The sequence below is a fragment of the Microtus oregoni genome, unplaced genomic scaffold, assembly GCF_018167655.1.
Source record: "Microtus oregoni isolate MIOR12 unplaced genomic scaffold, Mior012 000047F_ref0000412, whole genome shotgun sequence".
NCBI classification, from domain to species: Eukaryota; Metazoa; Chordata; class Mammalia; order Rodentia; family Cricetidae; genus Microtus; species Microtus oregoni.
The window spans coordinates 9,215,771-9,242,623 of NW_024543221.1; the positions used below are offsets into that span (position 1 = coordinate 9,215,771).

The window sequence follows — 26,853 nt, forward strand, 5'->3', positions numbered from 1 at the left end:
GTTCTCGCTAGCGCAGCCGCGGAAGCCGTGTCTCCTTGTGCACATTGGACCGGTGGACTTGGAGGAAACAGGACGGGCAGGGAGCGACTCAGCGGGACAGCAGTTTTGGGACGCGGGGCGGCTGAGTGTAAGTTTCCCCCGCGGCAGGGCAGGGCCTTCGAGGCTGTAGTTGCTTGGTCCACCCCTGGCACGGAGGAGAGGAGAGCCAGGGGTTGTGATGCAAAGCGCCCCGTGGGAACTGCCTGCAGTCCAGCCGCTTCTAGGAGCTTTAGTGGCCACATGTGGTTGTTTACCTGGGCCTGGACTTCTGGAAGGACGCTGCTTAACACTGAGTAAACCGCAAGGTTAAACTTGACTGTCGCTTCTTACTGCATCCTGATCTGGAAGCTTCACAAGAGCAGATATTCTTTTTTTTTTTTTTTTTTTTTTTTTTTTTTTTTTTTTGGTTTTTTCTAGACAAGGTTTCTCTGTGGTTTTGGATCCTGTCCTGGAACTAGCTCTGTAGACCAGGCTGGTCTCGAACTCACAGAGATCCGCCTGCCTCTGCCTCCCGAGTGCTGGGATTACAGGCGTGCGCCACCACCGCCCGGCCAAGAGCAGATATTCTTTTGATTGTCCACACGCTAGTAGGCCGTTGTGATTTGTTTCCCCGGGAATATAATAGCTACTTCTAAAGATGTTTGCTAAAGGGTTCCTGTAGGAACATGTTCTCTCAATCCTTGCAGACCGGGCAAACACTTGCATGTGGCAATCTTACTTCTCTAAGTTTGCATTTCGTTTGTGTGTTCAATAGTATTACATTTATTTTTCTTTTTCTGGGAACTGCTTGTTAACTGTATTTGCCTCATTTTTCACTGGAGTATCGCCTTTTATATACTGAGGCATAAGAGCCCCAAATACAACTTCAGTTATTAGAATATGGTACTGGACTTAATCTCTCCTCTTATCAGTTATGGCTTTGGAACTCTTAGTTTTATGTTTTAATTTTTTTTTTTTTTTTTTGGTTTTTCGAGACAGGGTTTCTCTGTGGTTTTGGAGCCTGTCCTGGAACTAGCTCTTGTAGACCAGGCTGGCCTCGAACTCACAGAGATCCGCCTGCCTCTGCCTCCCGAGTGCTGGGATTAAAGGCGTGCGCCACCACCGCCCGGCAATTTTTTTTAGTTTTATGTTTTAAAAGTCTTTACAAGTTTATAAAATCATTCCTAGACTTTTAATTGTTTCACACTTTTAATTAAAACTTATTAGAGAAACAGATTGAGAAAGACCAAACTTAGGATGGCTTCAAACTCAAAGTACTCTATCCTCAGCGTCCTGTGGGATTATAGGAGTATGTTTTCACTCAGGACTACTTAGAACTTTAGAAGAATGCATTGTGTGTGTGTGTGTGTGTGTGTGTGTGTGTGTGAGAGAGAGAGAGAGAGAGAGAGAGAGAGAGAGAGAGCGCGGGTGTGCTTGTGTGTGATGTGTGCCACAGGTATTTGGGTGGAAGATGGAGGGTTACTTGCTGGAGTCTCCCTACTGTGTGGATTTGAAATCAGGTTCTCAGGTTTAGTGGCAGACTCTAACCTACTGAACCATTTTTACCGGTTTCCCTGGAACATATTTGATTAGAATGCAAGAAAGATCAACTGAATTTGAAGCTCCAGCCGTTGTCCTGCCGTTTGTGTACAAGTGGCTTTCCTCCTTCTTCCGTTCTTCTGTCCTCTCTTTTCTTCTTTTGAGACAGGATCTTATGGTGTAGCCCAGGCTCGTCTCAATTCCACAATCTTCCTGCCTTCCCTTCCTAAGTGCTAGGTTTGTGTCACTGTATTTGTTGGCTGCTTTCTTGGATTTAAAATACCACTCTTAGCAGTATGTTTGGATTCGTTTCTGAAATTTTACTGAGAGATATTGTTCAGTTGGTAGAGTGCTTGCCTACCAGGCACGAGGCCAGGGTTCTAACGCCAGCTGTGGGGTGTGTGTGTGTGTGTAATACATGCATTTCTATGTTTACACACATACGCATACACACACACATACATTCACTCATACACACACTTTATCCAAACATTCATTTTGTTTAGAGTATGCGCATGCATGCATGGGTGTTGGGACAAAGTACCCCACACAGTAGCCAAAGCTGGCCTGGAACCTACGGTGTAACTAATGCTGGTGTGTTATCACCAGCTCTCCTGACTCAGCTTCCTAAGTGCAAAGACTAGAAGCAGGGTCACCACACCCAGCTGATTATTCTATTCTGATAACTGGTAACAAGGGGATCGCTATTAATTGTTCAGAATCTGCTCCATCCTACTCAGTTTTATCTTTGCTGAAACCTTGAACTTAAGCACTCTTTAACCCAAAGATAAATGATTTTAATGCTTCACTGGGACTATATCAGACATTTTAAAATCCTAATCTGCATGTTCACCATCCTTGTAAGAATTTAAAGAGAAAGGACAAAAAAGGTACAGGTGGGCTATTTTATTTGTTTTTTATTTTTTCTTGTTGTTTTTGTTTTGTTTTTAGCCCTTAAACGTTAAGGCTATGAGAACAAACTGGTCATTTGAGCCTTGCTATTTTTCTTTTTGTTGCTGTTTTTTGTTTGTTTTGAGACAGTCTTACTGTGTAGACCTGGCCGATCTGGCGCTTGGTCTCTAGTCCAGGCTAGTCTCAACTTTTAGCAGTTCTCTTAGTAACAGGAACACCAGCCTTCTGAGTGGTGAGATTACAGGCGCGCTCCTTTCCTGGCTTGTGTTTTCCATCCTTGAAAGCGGCTGGCAGGCATTGTAAAGATTTCTTACGTGCATGGGTGTTAGGTTGATTGCCTTTTTATTCAGTGCTTGTCATATTTACTCAAGGCACAAGCCGCGGATGTAGTGCGGGAGAGCTTTGTCCTGCCAGGCGCCACCCCGCCTCCCTAATGGTGCAGGAGAACTTCTGTCCCGCCAGGCACCACCCCGCCTCCCTAGGTCGGAATATCTCTTGTCTTAGTCGCTTCCCTCACCAGTAAGTGAGAAGCAACTAAGGAAGAAGACGTTTATTTTGGCTGATGGTTTCAGGGGCACACAGTCCATCATGATGGAAAGACATGGCTGCACGCCATTCTTGGCAGTGGAAGCTTGCATGTGGCTTCGGACATGTTGGTGCATCTGGAAGCAGAGAGAGAAGTGATGGACCACCATGGTAAAATCTGAAGGCCCAGCATCCAGCCATCCACTTCCTCTAGGGCCAGCCTCCTAAAGGCTCTGCCCACGGTGTCCTAAAGTAACACTGGCACTTGGTGAAAAGTATTCATTCAGACACATGAGCCTAAGGGAGATATTTAAATTTTATTTTAGATTATATGCATGTGCTGTGTGTCTGTACGTGAGTATGTACGCATGAGTGCAGGTGCCCATGGACGCCAGAAGAGGACACCTGGTCCCCTGGTGCTGGAGTTACAAGTGTTTGTCAGCTGCTCAATGTGGGTTCTGGGATCTGACCTCTGGTCCTCCACAGGAGCAGTGTGTGCTGTTACCCATTGAACTGTCTCTCTAGCCCCTCACCTTTTGTTTTTAACACTCCCATGAATCTCTGTTGTAGCCAGAACAAAGAAAACCACTTAAATATGTTTAGCCAGCATTGCTTGATGCTTATCTGTAGGGTCAATGCCTTCCATGTAGTATTTATTTCATAATTGCAGCAACCTTATACTAATAGGTGCAGTTTTTCCCACTTATAAGTTCAAGGATGGACAGTCTGGGTGACTTTCCCAAAGCTAATGGATGCCAGGATGGGGACCTAGGCAGCTGACCCCCGAGTCTGTGCTTGTAGTCACTACAGTGTTTTTTGTTTTTGTTGGGGTGGGTTTGTTTGTTTGTTTTAGCTAAGCTTTTGAAAGGTCATATTCCCAGAAGAAGCACTCAGGTAAGACGCAGAGAAAGGCGAATGAGAGGTTTTTGAGCTGCTGTAAGGAAGGTAACTTAGTGGCTGGTGTTAGCCTTGTTCTTAAGTCACCTGTCACTTCAAAAGGTAACTCCCACCTGGAGAAGAAGTGGAAAGGTTAGTAGGACTCTCTTTCACACATTTTGTGTTTTGATAGTTTTTTTTCTTTTTCTTTATACCAAGAATCAAAATTGTATATATTTCTTTAAAAACTATGGTAAGAAAACTGTCAGGGCCCTCAGGGGTAGTAATCTTTCTATTCTTATGTCTTACAAGCTAATGTTCTCTCTGAATTGTGGTTCGTACACATAGGGTGCATTATAAAGTAAGGCAGTGAGCAGGCAGCCTGGAAATTTTCTGGTGAGAGAAGAAAAACCTGCGTTTAGGTGGCAAGCTTAAGAGGAAGTGGATTAATCATCCCCGAAGTCTAACGAGGCTTAAATGATTACTGAATTGGATTACTGGTAAATGATCTCTATGAAAAGTTCCGGTGAGGGAAAATTACCTCTGTCACCACTCCCACAAGTTAAACTCTGGTCAGCATTTCGGCATGTGGGGAGTGGAGTCTAGCTCAGTGAGAAAGACCTCGCCTGGTGAGGCCTCACATGTGATTTCCCAGCATCCCCTTACCCAGAAGACGTGCTGGGTAAGGTTAGCAGCCTGGATCTACCTTTCCAGTTGAAAGTACATTAGCTCCATGGCTGTTCAAGGAAATGTTTTCCTAAATTATTACATTTGTGGTGTTCCTGGGTTGGTAATGCTCATAGCTTACTTTATTCCCCCCCGCAAAACCTAGCATGTCAAGAAATCAACATAGCTTGATTACAACTTAAGAAAATACCACATAGATACCCATTTTATCTTCATCTTCACACCTGGCAGGTACTGGCCACAGAGGGTTTTCAGTGCTGTACCTCAGTTTCAATTACACCTTTTCTCTCTCCCCTCTGTGCAGCCTTGGCTGCCCTGGAGCTCACTCTGTAGCCCAGGCTGGCCTCAAACTCTTGAGAGATCAGCTGCCTCTGCCCCCGAGTGCTGGGATTACGTGTATGAGTGTTTTGCCTGATGTAAGCCTGTGAATCGCATGTGTGCCTTGTACCTTCAGGCGTCAAAAGAAGAACTGGCCTGGAACTGGAGTTACAGTTGAGAGCTGCCTTGTGGGCGCCAGGAGCTGAACCCAGGTCCTGCCAGAGCAGCCAGTGCTCTTATTCACTTAGCCATATCTCCAGTTGCATCTTTTTTTTTTTTTTCCGAGACAGGATTTCTCTGTGGCTTTGGAGCCTGTCCTGGAACTAGCTTTGTAGACCAGGCAGGTCTCGAACTCACAGAGATCTGCCTGCCTCTGCCTCCCGAGTGCTGTGATTAAAGGCGTGCACTACCATCGCCCGGCTTTCCAGTTGCATCTTTTAAGAACTTTCACGTATTTTTTTTTTTAAGATTTATTTATTTTTCAAGGCCAGCCGGGTCTATGAGAGCAAGTTCCAGAGCAGTCCTCAAAGCTACAGAGAAACCCCGTCTTGAAAAACCAAAAAAAAAAAAAAAAAAAAAAGATTGATTTATTCATTATGTATACAGTGTTCTCTCTTCATTCTGCATGTATGCCTGCAGGCCAGAAGAGGGTGCCAGATCTCATTGCAACCATGTGGTTGCTGGGAATTGAACTTAGGACCCCTGGAAGAACAACCAGTGCTCTTAAACACTGAACCATCTCTCCAATCCTCATGTGTTTATTTAGTTTATTGCCCATTTCTGGTTTGTTTTGGTTTGGTTTGGTTTTTTGGTTTTTTGAGACAGAGTTTCTCTGTAGCTTTGGAACCCATCCTGGAACTAGCTCTTTGTAAACCAGGCTGGCCTCAAACTCACAGAGGTTCACCTGCCTTTGCCTCCCGAGTGCTGGGATTAAAGGCGTGCGCCACCACCGCCCGGCTTGCCCCTTTCTGTTCTTCTTGTGATTATATCAGAGGCAACATAAAAGGATGCAAGTGAATTTAAAGGTATGTTAAGTCAACTATTCAATCAGAAACTGGCAATGGAGCAAACAGGTTTGTCCTTTATTTATGGTCCCTGTGGATAAGGACTACTTGACCTAAGTAAGTAAAGCAATGTCAGCCTGATTGGATTTTGAGTTGGGAACGCTTTTGTTTGTTTTAAGTTTTAAAGGTTTTTGTTGTTGTTGAAGCAATTTATCTTTATTTAGCCAGGTTAACCTAGAACTTGCTATATAGCCTAGGCTGAGCTCCATTCTAGGATTTTCCTGGCTCAGCTTTCTGAGTGCTTGGATTTCATGCAGATCTAGGCCACCAAGTGTGCTTTGTTTGTGTGTGTGTGTGTGTGTGTGTGTGTTGCTGTAGTGGGGATTGAACCCAGGGCTTTGCAGGTGTTCTATTGCTGGCTGCATCTGTGACCTGAGAGTCTTTGCCATAAGCACTTGGAGACAGAAATGCAGTATAATATAGGCTTTCTAGGAAATGTTGTTGAAATTACTTGTAGAAGGAAAGGGAAGAAAACGGAAGGGAAGGTAACCGGGCTGGGATAGCAGCTAACGCCTCAGTTGGCCCCAGTGGCATGGCCCTTCAGAGTGACCTTTTTACATCTTGCTATGGAAGGCAGGCGTGGTGGCATACACTTGTCATACCAGTGCAGAGGCAGGAGGAACAGTACTTTGAGGCAAGTCTGGGCTACACTGTGAGACTCTGTCACATAAACAGAATGAGTAGGGAGGCCCAGCACTCAGGAGACAGAAGCAGGTGAATCTCTGTGAGTTTAAAGCCACCTGGTCTGCACGGGGAGTTCTAGGCCTGTCAGGGCTACATAGTTGTGATTACAGCAGTTTTTGTTTGTTTTTAAACAGTGCTGGAATTTGCACACAGAGCCTTAAGTATGCCGAATTGCAAAGCAATTGCTCTGCTACTGAGCTACAGCTCAGCTCCTCCTTTTGCAGTTGACGCTGTGTGAGCATCCAAGTCCCTTATGCTGCTTGCCCTGACTCTCTTGCACTTATCAGCTCTAGTGCTCAAAATAGCAGATGATCAAGGATGAATGTTACATGTTACAGTTTTAGCTCCTAAGCCTTCCACTTTGCATTTTACACACCTCACACTCAAAATGTTTTCTCCTGCTGATTTCATTTTTCCAGACTTTGTTACAGAGTGTATTGAGAGAGTTAACACTGAAATTAGTGTGTATTTATTAACGATTCTATGCAGTGACCTGGTGTGGTGGCACACACCTTTGTGGATCTCTGTGAGTTCAAGGCCAGCCTGGTTTACTGAGTGAGTTCCTGGGCAGCCAGGGCTACACAGAGAAACTGTCTCAAATAAAATAAGACCCTACACTTGGGAAGCAGAGGCAGGCGGATCTCTGTGAGTTCGAGACCAGCCTGGTCTACAAGAGCTAGTTCCAGGACAGGCTCCAAAACCACAGAGAAACCCTGTCTTGAAAAACAAACAACAACAACAAAAAAAAAGACCCTACACAGTTAATTGAGGTGACCCAAGGCATTCAGTAAATATGCGTTGTCTTGAATTCAATTAATTGAAACTAGTAGCTGGTCGCTAAAGTAACAGAACCTTTTTGTCCTTTCCTTCCAGGCTCATCATGGCTTCCAGCCACACCGTGTTGATGCGACTGGTAGCCTCAGCATATTCTATTGCTCAGAAGGCAGGGAGCATAGTCAGGTGTGTCATTGCTGAAGGAGACCTGGGCATCGTGCAGAAGGTACTGTGGACCTTGTCTGTTCCTGCAGTCAAGGGTTTTTGTTCTTCATAGTAGGTAAAGAGTGTCATAATCTGGACCAACTAACAATTAAAATGGTGGAGCTCTCAAGATCTCAGTTTCAGTATCTGCTTTGAAAATGACTCCCACATCCAAGAGCTTTGTATATATGACTGGGTCTTCTGCTGAAGTCCACCTCCAGACCAGGTCCTGAGCTATTCCATACAAAACCATGCAAATGATTTGATAAAATCTTATGTTTAAATAAGTTTTTCTTATTCAAAGCTATAAAAGCCTCATGTGGTACAGAAGGCATTGTCCCAGCACTTGGGAGATGAAGGCAAGAGGTTCAGAAGTTCAAGGCTAGTCTCAGCTATATAGTAAGTTCAAGGCCAACCTGAGCTATGTGAGACTTCGCCTCAGCTCCATCTCCATCCTTACCACCCTCCCCCCAATAAAAACCCAGAAATTCTTTCTAATGCATTAATGAATCATCTTCAGGGACTCTTGATTACAAGGATGAGTGGGGGAAGTTAGAGAGGACCCTCTTCGTACACTGCTGATACAGTATTTAGCTTTACTTTGAAACAATGTAAATTTATTTGTTTGTTTGTTTTGATTTTTAAGACAGGGTTTTGTTGTCCTGTCATGGCTGGCTCTAACTCACTATATAGACCAGGCTGGCATAGGACTTATAGGGGCTGGCCTGGAACTTACTACGTAGACCAGGCTGGCCTGGAACTTCCGGCAAACCTCCTGCTTCTGCTTTTCAAGTATGAGATTATAAAAAATATGTAGCAACACACTAGTAGTTTCTTGTCTTTCTTAGCCTATAAAGAAGGTTTAGGGGCTGGAGAGATGGCTCAGTGGTTAAGAGCATTGCCTGCTCTTCCAAAGGTCCTGAGTTCAATTCCCGGCAACCACATGGTGGCTCACAACCATCTGTAAAGAGGTCTGGTACCCTCTTCTGGCCTGCAGACATACACACAGACAGAATATTGTATACATAATAAATAAATATTTAAAAAAAAAAAAGAAGGTTTAAAAGACTGGTAACTACAATCTTAGAAAAGAATTTCTCAACTAGAGGAGAAAATATTCCAAATAATTTAAAAGCACCTTTACAAACTTGAACCATTATGGAGCTGAGAATGTAGCTCAGTAGTGGAGTGTTTGCCCAGCACATGCAAGGTCTGGGGTTTTTCTCCACCAACACTTATTTATACACTCTGTGTTTCTAAACTACTTTTGTTTATCTAGTGTTTATTGCACGCTGTAGTGAAAGCTGATCTCAAATTTATGCCGTCCTCCTGCCTCAGCCTCCCCAATGCTGAGATTACAGTCATGCAATACCACGCAGCTTCACTTCCCAGTCTTATTGCTGTCAACTCTCTGAGAAGCAATGGCACATACAACTAGTTGATTCATCTGTGGTTAAGCTCCGTGAATCTAAAATCTGAACATATAGTGTAAATTATATGGCTATTGTGCACTTGGGCTTTAGAAGACCACTTATCCCTAATTGTATTTCTCTTGAGATGTTCATTCTTTATTACAGACATCAGCCACAGACCTGCAGACCAAAGCCGACCGCTTGGTCCAGATGAGCATATGCTCTTCCCTGGCACGGAAGTTCCCTAAACTGACCATTATAGGGGAGGAGGTAAGAGTTACTATACCATGCAGATTCATAACTGACATGCCATTGAATCACGTCATGGTCACAGCGATCGCATTGGAACTGGTGTTTGAACACAAAAGAGATCATATTCCTCAGAGGAGATAATCTGATTTTACATGATTTTGGTCCACTTCTAGGCTAAGCTTAGTGATGGGAGATGTGGTCACCATTGTAATGACTATGCAGCTGTGGAACACAAGTTAGGCTCAGCAGTAGAACACTGCCTACTGTAGGTGAGACGCTAAGGTGGGAGGACGTCTCAGTAAGAAGACCATGTGGCTCCCATGTGTGAGGCCCTGGATGTGAGCCCCAGCATCAAGAGTTAAATTTTAGGACTTGGCATAGTTCTGGAACTTTGAGATAGAACGGGTTTAGGTTTTGTTGTTTGCTGGTCTTTCACTTCAGAAGTCAGACTTGCATAAGTGTAACGGAAAGGACATAATATGTTTTGGTTTTTGTTTTTATTAAGTTCATTGACAATTTAGTTCATGTGTATGATGCATCCCGGTTACTCCTCAGACTCTTGAATTTCCCTCACCCCTCCCAACCCCCTCACCTTTCCCTTTCCCAGATACATGATGTGGTTTGGTTTTGTGTCCCCTTTAGTTTGACCAGTGCTCTCTGTGTGACCATTTAATTTGTACAGTCTACACCTGAAGGCAGTGGCATCCCCAGCCCCTGAATCTGTCTGCTGGAAATAGTTCAGCTGTGAAGGAGAGGGCCCCCTGCGTGTCTCTTCCATCTCTGCTTGACGATTGATGGGCCCATTCTTCAGATCCAGTGCAGTCTTCTGTACTTGTTGAGAGTTCACGGTTGCACTGACTGTGTATTTGCAGCCCTTTTCCATATTTTCCAGCTCCTGCAATCTTCCTGCCCCATCTCCCACAGAGCTTCGTGAGCCTCAGAGGGATGGTATAAATGTCTTGCTTAGAGCCGAGCGGTCAATGGCCACTTAGTTTATTGTTCAGCCAGTCTTATTGTGTGTGTCCCCGCATCCGAGATCACTAGAAAGAAACGCTTCGGATTAAAGCTAAGAATGAGAATTTATAAGATGGTTTGACACTATGTGAACTTGGTAAAGCCGTAGAGTTTAATTCCCCCATAGGGCTTATGACCTCCCCTCTTACTCACTGAGTGTGTTTCCGGACACTGAGTAGGTTTGCAGCTCTAAGCATGGGTCCCCCGCCCCAGTGGAGCCAACCTCAGATTCCGCCCAGAGCAGTAGTTGTCTCCTGTAGCCGTCCTGCCACTGCTGCGCAAGCGGCCATCTCGCTTGACAGATGAGTACTGTAGTCTGTGGGGCTCCCAGCAGCCTGCACAGCAGCGCCCTCTAGCATTATGAAAGCTGGTGAGCAGGGAAAATGTCTCCACATCATTTCTAGCTTGGTTTCTCTATATCACGCAACCAAAGTGTGTGGTGACCTCAGCAGGAAGGCCTCATCATCTAATTCTAGTGGACAACCAAGACAAAAGACGGGTGCCTGTATTGTTTAAGGGACCACTAGGACCTCCCTGACCAACTTATAAGTAGTGGCCCCACACATAGCCTTGGGGTTTTTAATAAACTATAGTTTCAAGGGGAAGCATGTAGGTTATCTCCCTTCCAACTTAAAAAAACTCACCCTAGCTATGGTGAACAGAGTAGCAGTTAAGCGGATGAGTTGGCTCTCAGCAGGGAGATGTCAAGCCTTTGGCTGTGTCCTGGAGTACAATAGCTGGGTCCTAGGGTAGCTCTGTGCCTTTGGCCATGCAGTTCTGTTCCTAGTTTTTTGAGGAGTTTCCACACCAGTTTCCGTACTGGCTGCACTAGTTTGCACTCCCACCAACAGTGAATAAGTACTTCTTCTTCCACATCTCACCAGCATTTTATTGTCTTTTCATTTCTTGATGATGGCCATTCTGACTGGGACAAGATGGAATCTCAAAGCTTTAATTCGTATTTCCCTTTATGCTGTTGGTGTTGAACACTTTTAAAATGTTTATTGTTATGGATTTGCTGCGGGTCCCCACAGTGGTATGGGCAGGGGCAGGTGGGACGCACAGATGCTACTGAGTTTCCGGGACTGCTGGGGACCCGAAAGCAGCCAGTCCCAGAGACCACGTGGCAGGGAAGGTGGCTGGTCCCCTGGCATCCACGGCATCTAGCCATGTGGGCGGCGGGTGGGCAAGGGGCTGACAGATAGGCACATTATGCAGATGGGTTTGCTGCAAGCTGCCGGGACTGCGCACGAGACTACACGGCAGGCTCCATGTGACTGTGGCGGGCTGGCAAGAGAGACAGATGTAAAGTAGGATATTTATTAGATGGGTTATAGAAGGGAAGGACAAAGGGGAGAAAGGGGGGAGAGAGAAAGAGAAAGAGAGGAGAAGAGGAGAGAGAGACAGAGGGGAGAGCCGAGAAGTAGGGAGAGAGGCAGAAATTGCCTCTTTGAGAGGGGACTGGAAGAGAGAAGAGTGGGACAGAGGCAGCCAGGAGGAAGGGAGTGGGCGTGGCTTGTCTCTTAAAGAGCCAGAATATTACATTTATTTTTCATTCTTAATACTTTTGAGAATTCTCTGTTCAGTTCTACAGCCAATTTTTGTTGTTGTTTATTTGTTTGTTGACACAGGGTTTTCCTGTGTAGCCCTGACTGTCCTAAAACTCACCTAAAATTCAAGGCTGGCCTTGAATTCAGAGATCTTCCTACCTCTGCCTCAGAGTGCTGGAATTAAAGGCATGCACCACCACTGACCAACTGGCATGCAGAACTTTTAAAAGTGTTTTTGGGGTGTGTGTGTGTGTGTGTGTTGCCTGCCTGGGTGTTGCTGCTCCACAGGAGCTTTTTACCTGTGGAGGCCAGAAGAGAGCATCAGATCCCTTGGAACTGGAATTGTAGATGGTTGTGAGCTGCTGTGTGGGTGCTGGAGATCAAGCCTGGATCCTCTGCAAAGCAACCGTTGTTCTCACCTGCTTAGCCAGCACTCCAGCCCCTGAGTTGATTTTGTTCAAGGATAGAGGGAAGGATCATGCTTCATTCTTCTACATGTAGCATTCAGTTTTCTCAGCACTGTTTTTCGAAGATGCTCTTTCTTCCAGGGTGTATGTTTAGTATCTTTGTTAAAAAGTAGGTGGTTGTAATTGTATGGGCTTGCTCTGGGGTTTCTGTTCCGTTCCACTGCTCTCCGCGTCTGTGTTTGTGTCAGTACCATGGCCGTTTTGTTGCCGTTGTTCTGTACTATAACTTGAGATCAGGCATGGTAATGCCCGTAGCATTGTTATTTTTTACTCTGGATTGTTTTGGATATCTGGGTTCTTTTGTGTTTTCATTTGAGTTTTAAGATTTTTCTATTTTGTGAAGAAAGTCATTGTGATTTTGATTGAGATTTCATTGAATCTGTATCTTGCTTTTGCTAAGATGGTCATTTTTACATCATTAATTCTACCAATCCATGAACATGAGAGGCCTTTTATTTACTAATCTTTGCCTTGATTTCTTTCGTCAGAGATTTTGGTCTTTTGAGACAGGATCTCACTGTGCAGCCTTAGTTGGTCAGGAACTCAGTATGGTCAGCATGGCCTCAAGCTCATAGAGATCTGCCTACTTCCGTCTCCCAAGTGCTGGAGTTAAATGCCTGCTCCACCAAGCCTTGGATTTTTTTTTTTTTTGCTTTTAAAGTTTATAGTGGTCCTTCACCTCCTTGCTTAGGTTTCCTCTGAGATATTTTGCTTATTTATTGAAATTCCTATAAATGGGATTGTTTCCCTGATTTCTTCCTCAGTTTGTTTGAGATATATATCTGTATGTGTCTGTATATGTATATATATGCATACATATATGTATGTATGTGTATATATGTATTATATACATATATATCACATTGTTTGTATCCAGACACTTTGCAGAATCGTTGATCAGTTTTAGGAGTTTTCTGATGGAACCGTTAGGGTCTGCTATGTAAACATGTAAAGCGTCATAGTCTCTGCAGATAGGAAAGCACCGACTTGGTCACTTCCTGCTATGTTCTTTGTTCTTGCCCTATTGTTCTAAGGCTAAAACACTGTATTGATGGCCCGCTTGTTTCTGATTTTAGTGTTGGTGTTTCTTTGACAGGGTCTCGTTATGGAGCCCAGGCTGGCCTTGAGTTCTTCAGCTGTGGCCAGTTGAGTGCTGGGATTGCAGGTGTGCTGGGCTTCATAAGGAGACTTCTGTTGTCATCCTTTTTATCCTCACTCACATTTCCCTTTCTGGGGTGCTCAGGTTTATATCCAGGCTCGGGCATGCTGGACAGCTGCTGAATGAACCACTGAGCCGCATCCCAAACCCTACTGTGATTAGATGCCCAGGTTCCTAACTCTCTGCCTTAGTATCCCAGCATTCCAAAAGAAATTGGGAAACAGAAATGTGTAAAGGAAAATGGATTTATTTACAATATTAGACAGAGAAGAGGAAAGGGTTTGGGGTTCCTTCTAGATGGTTCCTGAATCATGATTTAAATGAAGCTAGGATCCAGCTGTGAGTTTAAGTCATCAGAACTGTGAAATTTTCTGTGGGGAAGGCCCTTTCTGGTGCCCCCATCTCAAGCTCAGGATAGCAGCTCCTGGGGAAATCCTAGTTCCTCACTTCCTCTCCTCCAGCTCCTGCTAGTGTTACACTAGGTTTGCACAAAAGCTCTGGACATAGAGGTAAACAGGCTAGGACCCCAGTTGCTGCATTTGTGTTAGGGACACAATGCGTCGTGGGAACAGTTTCAAGAGTGTCCCCTTGTCTCTGCTGCAGGATCTGCCTCCCGGAGAAGTGGATCAAGAGCTGATTGAAGACGGGCAGTGGGAGGAAATCCTGAAGCAGCCGTGTCCATCACAGTACAGTGCTATCAGAGAGGAAGACGTAAGGTCCATCTTTGTACTGTGCTAGTCTGCGTCTGTTGCCATTGTGAAGGGATTGCAGTTTGTCTGTAAGAGGGGAGTGTGTGGTTACAAAGGAGTGGCAGTCAGGCCCGGAGTCCTTCAGAGCCAGCAGGAGTGGGACGGCACAGATGCATGGCCGACCCCACTCACAGTCCTCTCCCGTTGGTCTCCTCTCTGCCTTCCGAGACCATTAGGAAAAGCATTTTCAGTAAGAAAGTCCTCTTTGCTGTTCAGTAGATTTGATAACAAAGCATTGTGTGGGCAAGGGGTCTAGCCATTCTAGAAAACCATAAAGTCTTCTCACTTGGCCTGGAGAGACGGGTTGGCAGTTAAGAGCAATGTCAGCTCTTGGTGAGGGTCCAGGTGCAGTTCCCAGCAAACACACTGGGCAGCCAACCGCTGCCTGTAACTCCAGCTCCAGGGGATCCTAGTTTTAAATTATTAACATTGCACTTATGGAGTAATTACTGTGAGGAAGAAGTTCCATTCTGTGGGAAGAGGAATAAAAAGAGAATGAGACGTGACATCAGGAGCCTCGGAGATTCAGACCCAGCTTACTGTGTGCGCATGTGAGGATATTCTGAGCCTGTAAAGTCCTAAGCAGGAGGGATTTTTTCATTTAGTCTAGAGCCCATTTTATGAACCACTCCATTTTCTTGGGTTATTGTGACGCGTTCTTATTTTTTGTTTTGTTTTGTTTGAGACACGGTTATTTACATTTAAATCAGCACGTACAAGCCTGGCGTGGTGACACGCACCTTTAATCCCAGCCTGTAAGAAGCAAAGGGAGGTGGATCTGTGAGTTCAGGGTCATCCTGGTCCACGTACTGAGTCCCAGGGTAGCCAGGGCTTGTGTCAAAACACTGGAGAAAAAAAAATCCGCACGTCCATATAAAATAAGTAACAGCTTAGACTGTTCAAAATAGTCTCAGTGCCTTGTGAAAATTTTCCCCTGTAGCGCCACCTAGAGCTATATGAGTTCATGACATTGTGTTTAGTGTTCAGGGACAGCCAGCATTTATCAACTGACTGTATTGAAGAACATGGTGGGTTCTTCAGCCAGCCTTCTGCTCGCTCTAAATGGCCGTACTCCACAATTAGAAAACTTTGGGGTTATTCTATTGGGGTTTTTTTTTGTTAGTTTGTTTGTTTTTATGATCACAAGACTGATGATATTGATTTAAGCCACCTATAATCATGTGTTCAAACATATTAAAAGGGGGTGTTTTAATCTATTAATTCTCTCTGAATTTTACATACTTGATATGGATATTTCCTCTCTTTTTTTCCCGTTTTTATTTTGCAGCTTGTGGTTTGGGTTGATCCCTTAGACGGCACCAAGGAATACACTGAAGGTCAGTAGCTCTCGGCCTCACGTGTAGCTGAGGCATGGCTCCTCCTGAGCGTCCTGTTCTCATACCGGATGAAGAGCTGCCGTGTTCTTCTTTCGTCATGCACGAGTGCCTCCTAGCAGAGTTCATCTTCAGATACTGCCCCATACACCCTACCAGCTCCAGTTCCGAGGTCCCCACAGGGGAGACACCATCACTGTAGACTTTCTTATCCCGGGGATGGGCTAGAAAAATGCTGAGCCCAACTGTGCTGCCCCAGCTCTGCCACACCTGGTCCCACAGCATCCCCCTCGCCCTCCCCTCATCTCAGTCCCATAGCAACCCGCCCCACCCACTCTCCGCTCATCTGAGGTTACCAGAAGTGAGAAAAACAGAAAATATTGAAGTAAAAGCAGAGGCATTAAAGGCATGAGGAGCTGTGTGGTAGTTCACACATGTAATCTTAGCGCACGAAGGCAGGAGGACTGCTTTGAGTCTGAGGCCAGCTTGGAGGAGGTACATAGTGAGTCCTGGGTCAGCCTGGACCAGAGTCAGACCTTGTCTAAACAGAGCAAAGCAGAAGAGTTAGAAGAACCCCAGAGCCAGAGTTAGGGTTTGAAAGCCTGGAGTTGTGCTTCTGACATGAAGATCTACACAGAGTGTGTGTGAGACCGAGGCAGGAAGAGTGTGAGGTCAGCCTGGCCTTCGTGGTGAGTGCCGGGTCAGCCTGAGCTCAAAACAACAATAACACCCTGGAAAGACCACCATAGGTTTTCTTCTCTTGGTCCCCAGCTTCATGGAGATTTCTTATAACTGCCGGAGAAACTGTTGGTGGCCCTCGGATGAGATCAAGTGATAGTTACTGAATGCATTCAGTGTGTGTGTGTGGAATGTGCATATGTACTATGGGGATTGTGTGGCATGCATGTGTACTGTGTGAGTGTGTGGTACATGCATAAGACTGTGTAAGGGTTTGTGTGTCGGTGTGAGTATGTGACTGAGTATGTGTATGACTGTGTCAGCATGTGGGTGTGTGTGTGATGCATATGTACTGTGTGATTGTGTCTGTGTGAGGGCATGAAAGCATTGCGCATGTGTGCACATGAATGTGTGTATGTGGCACACAGATGTATTTGTGTGTGAGTGTGTCTGAGTATGGTGCATGCATTTGTATGTGTGGGGGGGGGGGAACGAGATGCATATAAGTATGTGTGTGTGTGTGTGTGAGAGAGAGATGCACATAAGTATTGTGTGTGTGAGAGGGGGAAGAAAGAGATGCATGTGTGTGTGTGTGTGTGTGTGTGTGTGTGCGCGCGCGCGCTGTGCATGTGTACACATGTGTGCTGAAAACTTTTCTGAAGCCCATTAATAAACAGGAAGTTCATCCTAGAGCTTTGAGTAACTACTGACTCAGGGAAGGGGGGGTCCTGCAGTTATATCCACTAAGTGATCCAGTGCCGTATGGTGACTCTTAGACTTCAGTGCCTTAGGTGATCCAGTGCCGTGTGGTGACCCCTAGACTTCAGTGCCTTAGGTGATCCAGTGCCACGTGGTGACCCCTAGACTTCAGTGCCCTAGGTGATCCAGTGCCACGTGGTGACCCCTAGACTTTGATGCCTTAGGTGATCCAGTGCCACGTGGTGACCCCTAGACTGATGCCTACCAGAGCTTGAAAGTTAGTCTGGAGAGGAATTAAGGAACAGGTGGGAGCACAAGGACTCTTTCGATGACTTTGCCACCATGGCTTTAGCAGGTTTGCAGACTGCTAAGGAGAGTGTGGTCGTGACTGTCCACTCATTTTAGCGACTGTAATCCCCATTGTTGTCTCTGTCCAGCTCTCGTGGAGCTTGTGCATTTGCCTCAAGTAGGGTTGTCCATGGGTGAACGTTGCCCATTCCCTACCTTTGCTGCAAAAGTAACTAGCAGTGAGGTGGTGCACGCCTCTAAGCCTAACGTTCAGGAGGCAGAAGTTCAAGACCAGCCTGGTCTAAAGAAGGAGTTCCAGAGAAACCCTGTCTGGAAAAAAACAAAAATTAATAATAATAATAATAATAATAGCAGCTGTTTGTTTGATGTACTGGTGGTAACCCATAACGTGAGAGAGTGACATACTTAATTCTTTCCCTCCCAGGTCTTCTTGACAATGTAACGGTTCTTATTGGGATTGCTTACGAAGGAAAGGCCATTGCAGGCATCATCAATCAGCCATATTACAACTACCAGGTACTGCCACCAATGACACAAAAGTATTAGATACGTGATTAGTGTCAGATGAGTCCAGACGCCATCAGCTGTCATCTCACTCATCGCTCATTTGCACAAGGAGCCACTTGGGGGCGGGACTTTTTGAGGTACAGCTTCCCAGGCTGCTGTTCACCTGTTGAACTAGAGCTTTCTGAGGTATCGGGGCCAGCGGCCAGGAATGTAATGTGGTAAACAGACTGAGTGTGCTATTCTCTTTATATATTGTGATTCAATTGCAATGGTTTGGAAATTACCTGTTTGGTTCTTGATTAGTGTGGCCATCAAGACACCTGGCTTACAGGTGGTTCTTGAAGCACAGTGAAGAAATGAACCTTGTCAACAAAGAACAGATGCTAGCGATGTGGCTTCCCAGGTGATGCTGCACAGCACCTGACTCCCTGTCGGCCCAGGTAGCCAGCCACTGATGCTTGTAGCCCCTTCCTCTCACTCGCTCTCTTCCAACCTGCTCTTGACTTCCTGCTGTACTTCGGAGACGCTATCTCCTTTAGAAACAAGGGACCAGTATAATTCCAAGGCAATATATATTGCTAGATTTTAAAGAAATTATTGAAATACAATATTTAAAGTTTCATATTAAAGTGGATTTGATGAACTTTGGAAAACAGACTAAGCAGAGTAAGGGCTGTTTCTTCGGAATGTCTGATGTGAGAACAGACTTCTTATTTAGGCGTAATGTAAGTTTGTTTATTCCTGCTGATTACGGGATTAGAAATTTGATTTATTTCTTGGGTTTTCCAGGGTGGCTCTGCACTGTTGGTTGAGTCCAAATGAAGTGCTTGGGTGTTAATCTTGACAGTGTGGCTTTGCTGTCCGGGCTGTAGTACACTTGGGCACGGGTTTGTGACTTTTAACCCTATTTCTTAAAGGAAGGATATTTAATACATAGAAAAAGGGTATGCATGGCCCCTTTTATCAAAAACAGACCTGTAAGTACTTAGGAATTGTTGATGATTTTCATCCCTTATTTCTGAGACTAGAAAACTTGTATTCATTTTCCACAGAGCAATGAAAAGGAGAAGTTGAGGGAGCAGAGGAATGAAGCGAAGGTGAGAATCAGCTAGGGTCTTGGTCCCAGTGCTAGGGAGGAAAGAGGCAGGCACTGTGGCACCCATCCGCCCTGTGAACAGTCCGTTTCCTCCTGTTCTGCGCCTCTTCTTTCCTCTTCCTGTGCTGAATCCTCTTCGTCCTCTTTGCCTGATAGCCTGAAAATGTGTTGCAACAAATAGAAGCTGAAAGGCTGGCTGCTGCCGGTGTTTGAGACTGAAGGTGTGTAGTCTTCATCAGAGCTGAAGTTATGGGCATCCGCTGTGCCATACTAATCTATGGGCACCCGCTGTGCCCTGTGCTGGTTTGCAGGCTCCCGCTGTGCTGCCGTGCTCAGGATTCACCCGCATTATCTCTTGTATTACTCACCACACACTGTGAGGAAATCACTATGCCCATACTAAAGAAAGGGATACGAGGTGGCCTGTGGTGCAGACCTATTATCCCAGATTCTCAAGCTGGGGCGAGAGTGTTACAACTTCTGGGGAGGCCTAAGCAACAGAATGAACTCAGGACCAGCCAACAACAAAGTGTGACTGTTGCGAAATAAAAAGTAAGGGGGCTGGGGTGTAGGTCAGTGGTAGAGTTCCTGCCTGGCAAGAGCAAGGCACACACACACACACACACACACACACACACACACACGAAAAAGGAGAAAACTGAAGCACTGAACGTGTCAATGTCATCCATTGGGTAAACAGCAGAGCTGGGATTCAAAGTGAGTTCCAAGCCCTATTTTTATTCTCTATTACTGTCTTAGTTAGGTAAAAAACTGAACAACTGAAAGTTTATTTTTGATTCTAGTAAGTACTGATTGGTGAAAACACCATGAGACTCCATCTGTCTTTATGTTGGAGCTATCTTCTTAACCAGAATTAAGAATGACCCCACATCTGGAAGGATAAGCGCTAACCTTCCTGTGGAATCCTTGCAAGAAAGACTAGAACAGCTGAGAGCCCAGGGAGAGCAGGACACCAGGTGCTCAGACCTGTCCTCTTGTCTTCACAGTCATTCACAAAGCAGTATGAGCTCTCTTTATTTTTTTGCTTGTTAGTTTGCTTAGCGAGACAGAGTTTCTCCGCATACCCCCGGCTGTCCTGGAACTCCCTCTGTGCACCAGGTTGTTCTCGAATTCATAGATCTGCCTGCTTCAAGTGCTGGGTTTAAAGGTGTGCACCACCACCGCCTGGCTGATTCTTTCTTTTTGAAATAGGATCTCGTTGTGTTTCCCATACTGGCCTAGAACTCACTATGTAACCCAGGTTTGTCTTGAACAAACAATTCTGCCTCTACTTTCTAAATGTTGAATACAGGCAAAAGCCTCCTGAGCATCTAGAGCTGCCATCGAGAGTTGTGCGGGTGTGGTCAGGAGGGAAGAGGGAAGCACGCTGACATTCCAAACAGCTGGTACTTGGTTTGGGTTCCTCTGTTGCTCCATGGCAGGAGGCAAAACCAGTCAACAGTCAGCTTTCTCAGGGAATGCCTCCCCTGTGAAGAGCCATCACAACCCTTCCAAAGCAGTCTGTCTCCCAGGACCGGAAAGAGCGGGTGTGCAAAGGCCTGGCGTTTCCGTCAGGTTTGGAGCCCCATGGAGAGCAGCTTGAGCTCCGGTGCTCCCCGATAGTCGCAGGCAAAGCCGACACCTCGCTGTACTGCAGCCCATTGCCCCTGTCCACAGTGTTTCCTTCTACAGGTGCTGATCCCGCACATGCTCCTTGACGACCACCCCCTACCCCAGACTCTGCTTCCAAGGTCACACAGCCTACAGCATAAGCCAATTTCACCCTGGAAGCACCAGTACACTTCTCTAGGACAAAGAAGTGATGACTTGAAAAACACTGGACAAGTCAGCTCAGGTTACCCAGCGTCCACTTTGTTGGACACAGTGGCACTAACCTGTAGTCCCGCCTACTTTCAAGGCTAAGGCAGCAGCATCATTTCAAGGTCATTCACAGCAACGCAGTGAGACCCCCATATCAAAGGCAACAATGCAAAGCAAAATCAGAGCAAGCTTCTCAGGCTTGGCAGTTAGAGCACTTGCTGCTCTTGCAGAGAACCCAGGTTGGGTTATCAACAGCCACATGGCTACTCATGGCCATCTGGAACTCTAGTTTGAGGCACACATAGTACACATACATAAATGTAAATAAATCTTTTCACCAGGCGGTGTGGCATGTACTTTTAATCCCAGCACTCAGGAGGCAGAGGCTGGTGGATCTGCGTAAGTTCCAGGACAGCCTGGCTTAGTGAGTTCCGGGCAGCTGAGGCTATCCAGAGAAACCATGTCTAGAATGAATGAATGAATGTATGTATGTATGTACGCATGTGTGTCTTTTCAAGGCCAAACTGGTCAGTAAACAGTTCCAGGTCAGCCATGGCTGCATAGTGAGACCATGTCTCCAAAACTAAAATGAAACAAGAAGAGCTCTGAACAAAGGTGAGCTGGCTTTTGAGAGGAACGTCCTGGGCTACTCGGTCAGTTTATCAACTGATTCTAAACCTTGTTGTTAAGGATAATAACATGGGGCTGGAGAGATGGCTCAGAGGTTAAGAGGATTGCCTCCTCTTCCAAAGGTCCTGAGTTCAATTCCCAGCAACCACATGGTGGCTCACAACCATCTGTAATGGGGTCTGGTGCCCTCTTCTGGCCTGCAGCATACACACAGACAGAATATTGTATACATAATAAATAAATATTTTTTTTAAAAAAAGGATAATAACATGGTATTGTCCTGAGTATTGGGTGGGCTGATGCATGTGCATAGACCTTGGTGTGGTTCAACCCTTGTTGAACGAATTGCGTGCCTCTTCTCACTGTACACCTTCCCAGCTGATAGGAAACTGTTGAGTTTGGACTTTTTGTGTTAGCATCAATTTTCTTTTTCTAAACTATGTTTATCTACATGAACTGTGTATTTAGCAATGTGGTTGAAACATCTCTGAACTCCACAAAGGAAGGTACAGATCCTGAGATTGTGCTGTTCTTTGTTCTACTGAGGCATTTATCATTACATCTCAGCCCAGTCTCCGCTGTCCACAGCCTTCTGCAGTGTCAGCTTGTGTGGTTGCTCTGTCTCGATGGCAGCAAAATGCATCCTCACTATTGTCCCTATTGTCCCCTGAATAATGAAACTATATATGATCATTACATTAGCACTCTAGCAATGATTAGTATACAGTTGCACTTCCTGGAACTTCAATATCATTGAAAAATGGCTATTTTCAGTTAAACAGATTGGTGAGTGATTCCAAAGAGTAGAAAGGTCACTTTCCCAGGACAAAAGTGTCCCCCTTCTTTGAAATTGTTGATCAAAGCAGCAATTAGGATAATCAAATTTTTATCAGGATAAATTCTTTGCCTATTTACTGTCCTTATATTTTATAGCACTGTGTATTTTCACTTTTGTAATTCAAAAACAAATCCATTATAACAAACTTGGTAACTTAGCTAAGTGAGGCTGACTGTTTCTTTCTGTTGTGACGGTGAGTTCTGCTGTCATCCACACAGGCAGGCCCTGACGCTGTGCTGGGAAGGACCATCTGGGGAGTCCTGGGTTTAGGTGCTTTTGGGTTTCAGCTGAAAGAAGTGCCCGCTGGGAAGCATATCATCACGACCACCAGGTCCCATAACAACAAGCTGGTCACAGACTGCATTGCAGCCATGAACCCTGACAACGTACTGCGCGTGGGGGGAGCAGGGAACAAGGTACTGCGGACGCGTCCCATTGGCTCTGAAATGTACTGTCCCTGAGAAAAACACCTCCTACAAAATGGTCTCTCTATTCAGTCTGGTCTTCACAGACACCAGTAAGGCAGCTAAACACAAAACACAGCCCAGTGTGGTGCTGCATACTTGGAGTTTCAGCACTAGGGAGATGGAGGACAGGAGGACCAGGAGGTCTGGTATCCTTGCCTAGGAATCAAGTTTGAGGCCAGCCTGGGCTACAGGAGCCTCTGTCTCAAATAAATCAAATAATACTAATCAATAATAGTGGTTTATAGTTGAGTAGTGGGAGGAGCAAGGGTAAGGAGTGGCAGAAGGATTCTGAAGTCTCTGAAAAAACTGTTAGGCTAGTTAGCGCAGCACACCTGCTGGACCAGGCTATTGCGATGCTACTGAACATTCCCTATTACTCAGCAATGGCCAGCTTCTTAGAAATTAAGAAACAGTGCTTGTCCAGTAGTGACTGTGTATTTCCTTTATAGAAAGAAAGAAAAACCATGTGAAAGAGAAAACTTAATCTACCTCGGACTATGGAGTATGGCTTATTTGGTTCAATTTTTGATTACTATGTATTATTATTCACCTGGTTTATTTCTTGATGATGCTGGTATCTTTTAATCTGCTTAGGGCTTTAATCTAAGTGTGACAGGAACTGATGAAATGTCCTTAGTGGGCAGCAGCATTCTCGTGGGCAGCTCGGTCTTCGTGGTGGGGTAATTATCCCTTTCACCTTACAGGTCATCCAGCTGATCGAAGGCAAAGCCTCTGCTTATGTATTCGCAAGTCCTGGCTGTAAGAAGTGGGATACTTGTGCCCCAGAAGTTATCCTTCATGCTGTGGGAGGTGAGTCCAATTGTCCTGGAGAATTTGGGTTTTTATATTGTCCTAGGCATTATATCTCAGTAATAATCTTTTTTTTGTGCTTTATGTGTATGGGTGTTTTGTCTGTATGGATGTCTGTGTATCACATGCATGACTGGTGCCCTTGGAGGTTAGAAGAGGGTGTTGGATCACCTAGAACCGGAGTTACAGACAGTTGTAAGCCTCCCATGTCGTTACTGGGAATCAAGCCCACATCCCCTGGCAGGGCAGCCATGAATACTTTTAACCACTGGCCATCTCTCTAGCCCTCAGCTAGCATTTTTCACTGAGATGTCTGGAGTGCAGGTGCTGGAGGGAAGCCTAGAGATGATCCGTCCAAATTCATCGTTTTTATGTCAGCATTTTTATTTTCAACAGACTGAATTGTCCTTAGTTTATAGTCTTTAGTAAGAATGGGATGTCATCTTCATACAGTTAATCAGACTCTTATTTTGTTGTTGTTGCTGTTTGTCTCAGTGCATCCCTTGCTCACCTTGGACTCATTACGTGACCCAGGCTTAGAAACTCAGAGAACTCTCTGCTTTGCCAGAGGGAAAGAATTCAGTTCCCAGAACCTGCATCTGGTGGTTCATAATCACCTGTAACTTCGACATGCCCTCTCTGACTTTAGCTGCCACACTCAGACACACACCACACCACACACACACACACACACACACAGAGAGAGAGAGAGAGAGAGAGAGAGAGAGAGAGAGAGAGAGAGAGGGGATATTTTTTTTTTAAAGACAAGACCCTGTCTTTAAAAATTAGAAAATAAATGATGAGGGTAGAGTTATAACTGTGTGGTAGAGCACCGGGCTGGCGTGTATGAGGCCCGTGTATAGCTCCGGGCTGGCGTGTATGAGGCCCTCCGTGTAGAGCACCAGGCTGGCGTGTATGAGGCCCGTGTAGAGCACCGGGCTGGCGTGTCTGAGGCCCTCCGTGTAGAGCACCGGGCTGGCGTGTCTGAAGCCCTAGTTTTACGTCATCTAGACACAAGCTAAAGTCATCTGAAAGGAGGGAGCCTCAACTGAGAAAATGTCTCCATAAGATAGGGCTATAGACAAGCCAATAGGGCATCCAGCCCATTGTGGGCAGCGCCATCCCCGGGCTGTGGTTGTGGGTGCTGTAAGAAAGCAGCCCAAGCAAACCATGATGAGCAAGCCAGTAAGCAGCACCCTCCATGGCCTCTGCATCAACTCCTGCTTCCAGAGGTTCTTGCCTGCTTTGAGTTCCCACCTCAGCTTCCCTCAGTGAACTGTGATTCAGGTAAAATAAGCCAGATAAACTCTTCCCTCCCCATGTTGCTTTTGGTCATGGTGTTTCATCATAGCAGTAGTATCCCTGACTAAGACAGACAGACAGACAGAAAACATTTGGGAAGTACACTGTACAGTAAGAGAAATTAATACCAAAAAATTCAATTACATGACTAAAGAGATGGTTCAGTGGTTACACCAATGGCTGTTCTTGCAGAGGACTCAGATCCAGTATCTACATAGTGGCTCACAACCGTCTGAAATTCCAATTCCAGTGGATATGGTGCCCTCATCTGACCTTCAAGGACACTAGGCACTCACGTGGTGCACAATACACATGCAGGCAAAACACTATACATATAAAATAAATATTTTTTCCTAACCCTAACTCTAATAAATAAATATTTTAAAGAAATAAATAAGAGGAAAGAAAGAGCATAGGTCTGTAGTTCAGTGCTGGACCTGACATTTGGCATACAGGAGGCTCTTGGTTCCGTCTCTAGTTCCAAAGACAGGAGGGAGGCAAGAAAGTATTGGCGTGGAACATCCAGGATCACTACAAGTTCAGGGCTAGCCTAGGCTACCAATAAGTTTCAAGCCAGCCAGGGCTTTATGATGAGATCTTGTTTTAAAAAGGGAGGGGAGATTGGTCAGGATGTAGTATATGAGAGAAGAATAAGTTAAGAGGGAAAAAAAGGTCAAGCCTTGATAACTTAGACTTTTTCTCAAAACTAAAGACAAAAACAGCTGGAGATGTAGCTCCGTGGTAGAGTGCTTGCCTGGTGTGCATCAAACCGTAGGTTTAATCCCCAGGACAAACACTGTACAAAGTCATTAAAGAATAACTAGAGTGGGATAGGGCATAGTTCAGTAGTGAAGCCTGTGTGAGCCCTGGGTCAGTCCTCCCCCATCCTGTCCTCCAGAGAGGAAGCCCCGAGCAGCCTGACCGCACTGCCCATTAACTCCGCGTGCCATTCTTCTGCAGGGAAGCTGACGGACATCCACGGGAACGCCCTCCAGTACGACAAGGAGGTGAAACACATGAACTCCGCAGGAGTCCTGGCCACACTGAGGAATTACGAGTACTATGCAAGCCGGGTGCCAGAGTCTGTCAAAAACGCGCTCACTCCCTAAAGGGCTGTTTCACGCACCCGCCCACCCCGAGGACTTGGTTCTCACAACCTCTTAGAACTGATTGAACAATCAGAGTTCAACTGCACTCATCAGTGACCAGTGATTTAGTGATCAGTAGTTAGGGATAGAAGACGGGATTCAAGAATTTCACCTATGTAGTCTAATACTCTCATGCCTTAGGCATATGATACATTTTATTTTTCATTTCTCCTCCCTAAAAACAATTAGCCAGGTATGGTGGCAGTGTGGTGGTTATTGTATTCCAGTGCTTGAGCCCAGGGCCTCAAGACCAGCCTCCACTACAGAGCAAGGCACTGCCTAACCACGGAGAAGAAGAAACAAAAGGAATTTAGTTTTATTAACTAGCTAACCAGACCAATTGTTTTGACATCTGGATAATTTTTAATTCAGTGTCTTAAGTGGTCTTGGTGTTTTTGTTTGTTTTGGTTTTTTGTTTTTGTTATTGTGTCTTTATTTTTGTTTTTTGTTGTTGTTTGCTTGGTTTTGTTTTTCCTTTTATTTTTTGAGACAGGGTTTCTCTGTGTCCTGGCTGTCCTGGAACTCGCTCTGTAGACCAGGCTGGCCTCAGACTCAGAGATCACTCCAGCTCTACTTCCCGAGTGCTGAAATTAAAGGCATGTGCCACCACTCCTGGCTCAAGTGTTGCTGTTTTTAATTAAGTGGAGAAATTAAAAAGGATTAGTTCCAAATAACTGTCTAGGTCATTTGTACAATCAACATTCCTGCTTATAAGACACAAGGTTTCTCTGTGTAGCCCTGGCTGTCCTGGAACTCTCTCTGTACACCAAGCTGCCTACATGGAGATCCGCCTGCCTCTGCCTCTGAGTGTTGGGATCCAAGCTGTGTACACTACCACCCCCTAGCCAGGGCCTAGAATCTTAAATTGTTCCAGAATTTCAGTTTTGTTTTTCACAGTAATTTTTAAAATTTCTGACTCCAGCTGAGAATGCATATAATGATGTTATTTATGTTGATAAGATTTATGGGAAAAGTTTCTTTAAAATAAATTATTTACTTCTAAATCTTCA

At 45.3% G+C, this 26,853-nt stretch overlaps 1 protein-coding gene across 2 annotated transcripts; it reads left to right on the plus strand.

Annotated features, from left to right (window-relative positions):
- Window positions 1-26,853, plus strand: Bpnt1 (3'(2'), 5'-bisphosphate nucleotidase 1). Of its 2 annotated transcripts, XM_041635318.1 has the most exons (10): window positions 1-127; window positions 7,497-7,623; window positions 9,179-9,283; window positions 14,059-14,166; window positions 15,493-15,541; window positions 17,649-17,740; window positions 18,784-18,828; window positions 22,335-22,532; window positions 23,288-23,393; window positions 25,656-26,853. In XM_041635318.1, the coding sequence occupies exons 2-10, from the start codon at window positions 7,504-7,506 to the stop codon at window positions 25,802-25,804; spliced, it is 972 nt and encodes a 323-aa protein (XP_041491252.1). In that variant the 5' UTR covers window positions 1-127; window positions 7,497-7,503; the 3' UTR covers window positions 25,805-26,853. The 2 variants fall into 2 exon arrangements, with proteins under 2 accessions (XP_041491252.1, XP_041491253.1); XM_041635319.1 differs by lacking the exon at window positions 18,784-18,828.

What these genes read in the sequence shown, in the direction of transcription:
- Bpnt1 (XM_041635318.1), top strand. Translation starts at nt 7,504, where the DNA reads ATGGCTTCCAGCCACACCGTGTTGATGCGACTGGTAGCCTCAGCATAT. An exon ending in CACCAAGGAATACACTGAAG is followed by an intron (nt 15,542 to 17,648) that starts GTCAGTAGCTCT and finishes TTTCCCTCCCAG; the next exon opens with GTCTTCTTGACAATGTAACG. An exon ending in TATCCTTCATGCTGTGGGAG is followed by an intron (nt 23,394 to 25,655) that starts GTGAGTCCAATT and finishes ATTCTTCTGCAG; the next exon opens with GGAAGCTGACGGACATCCAC.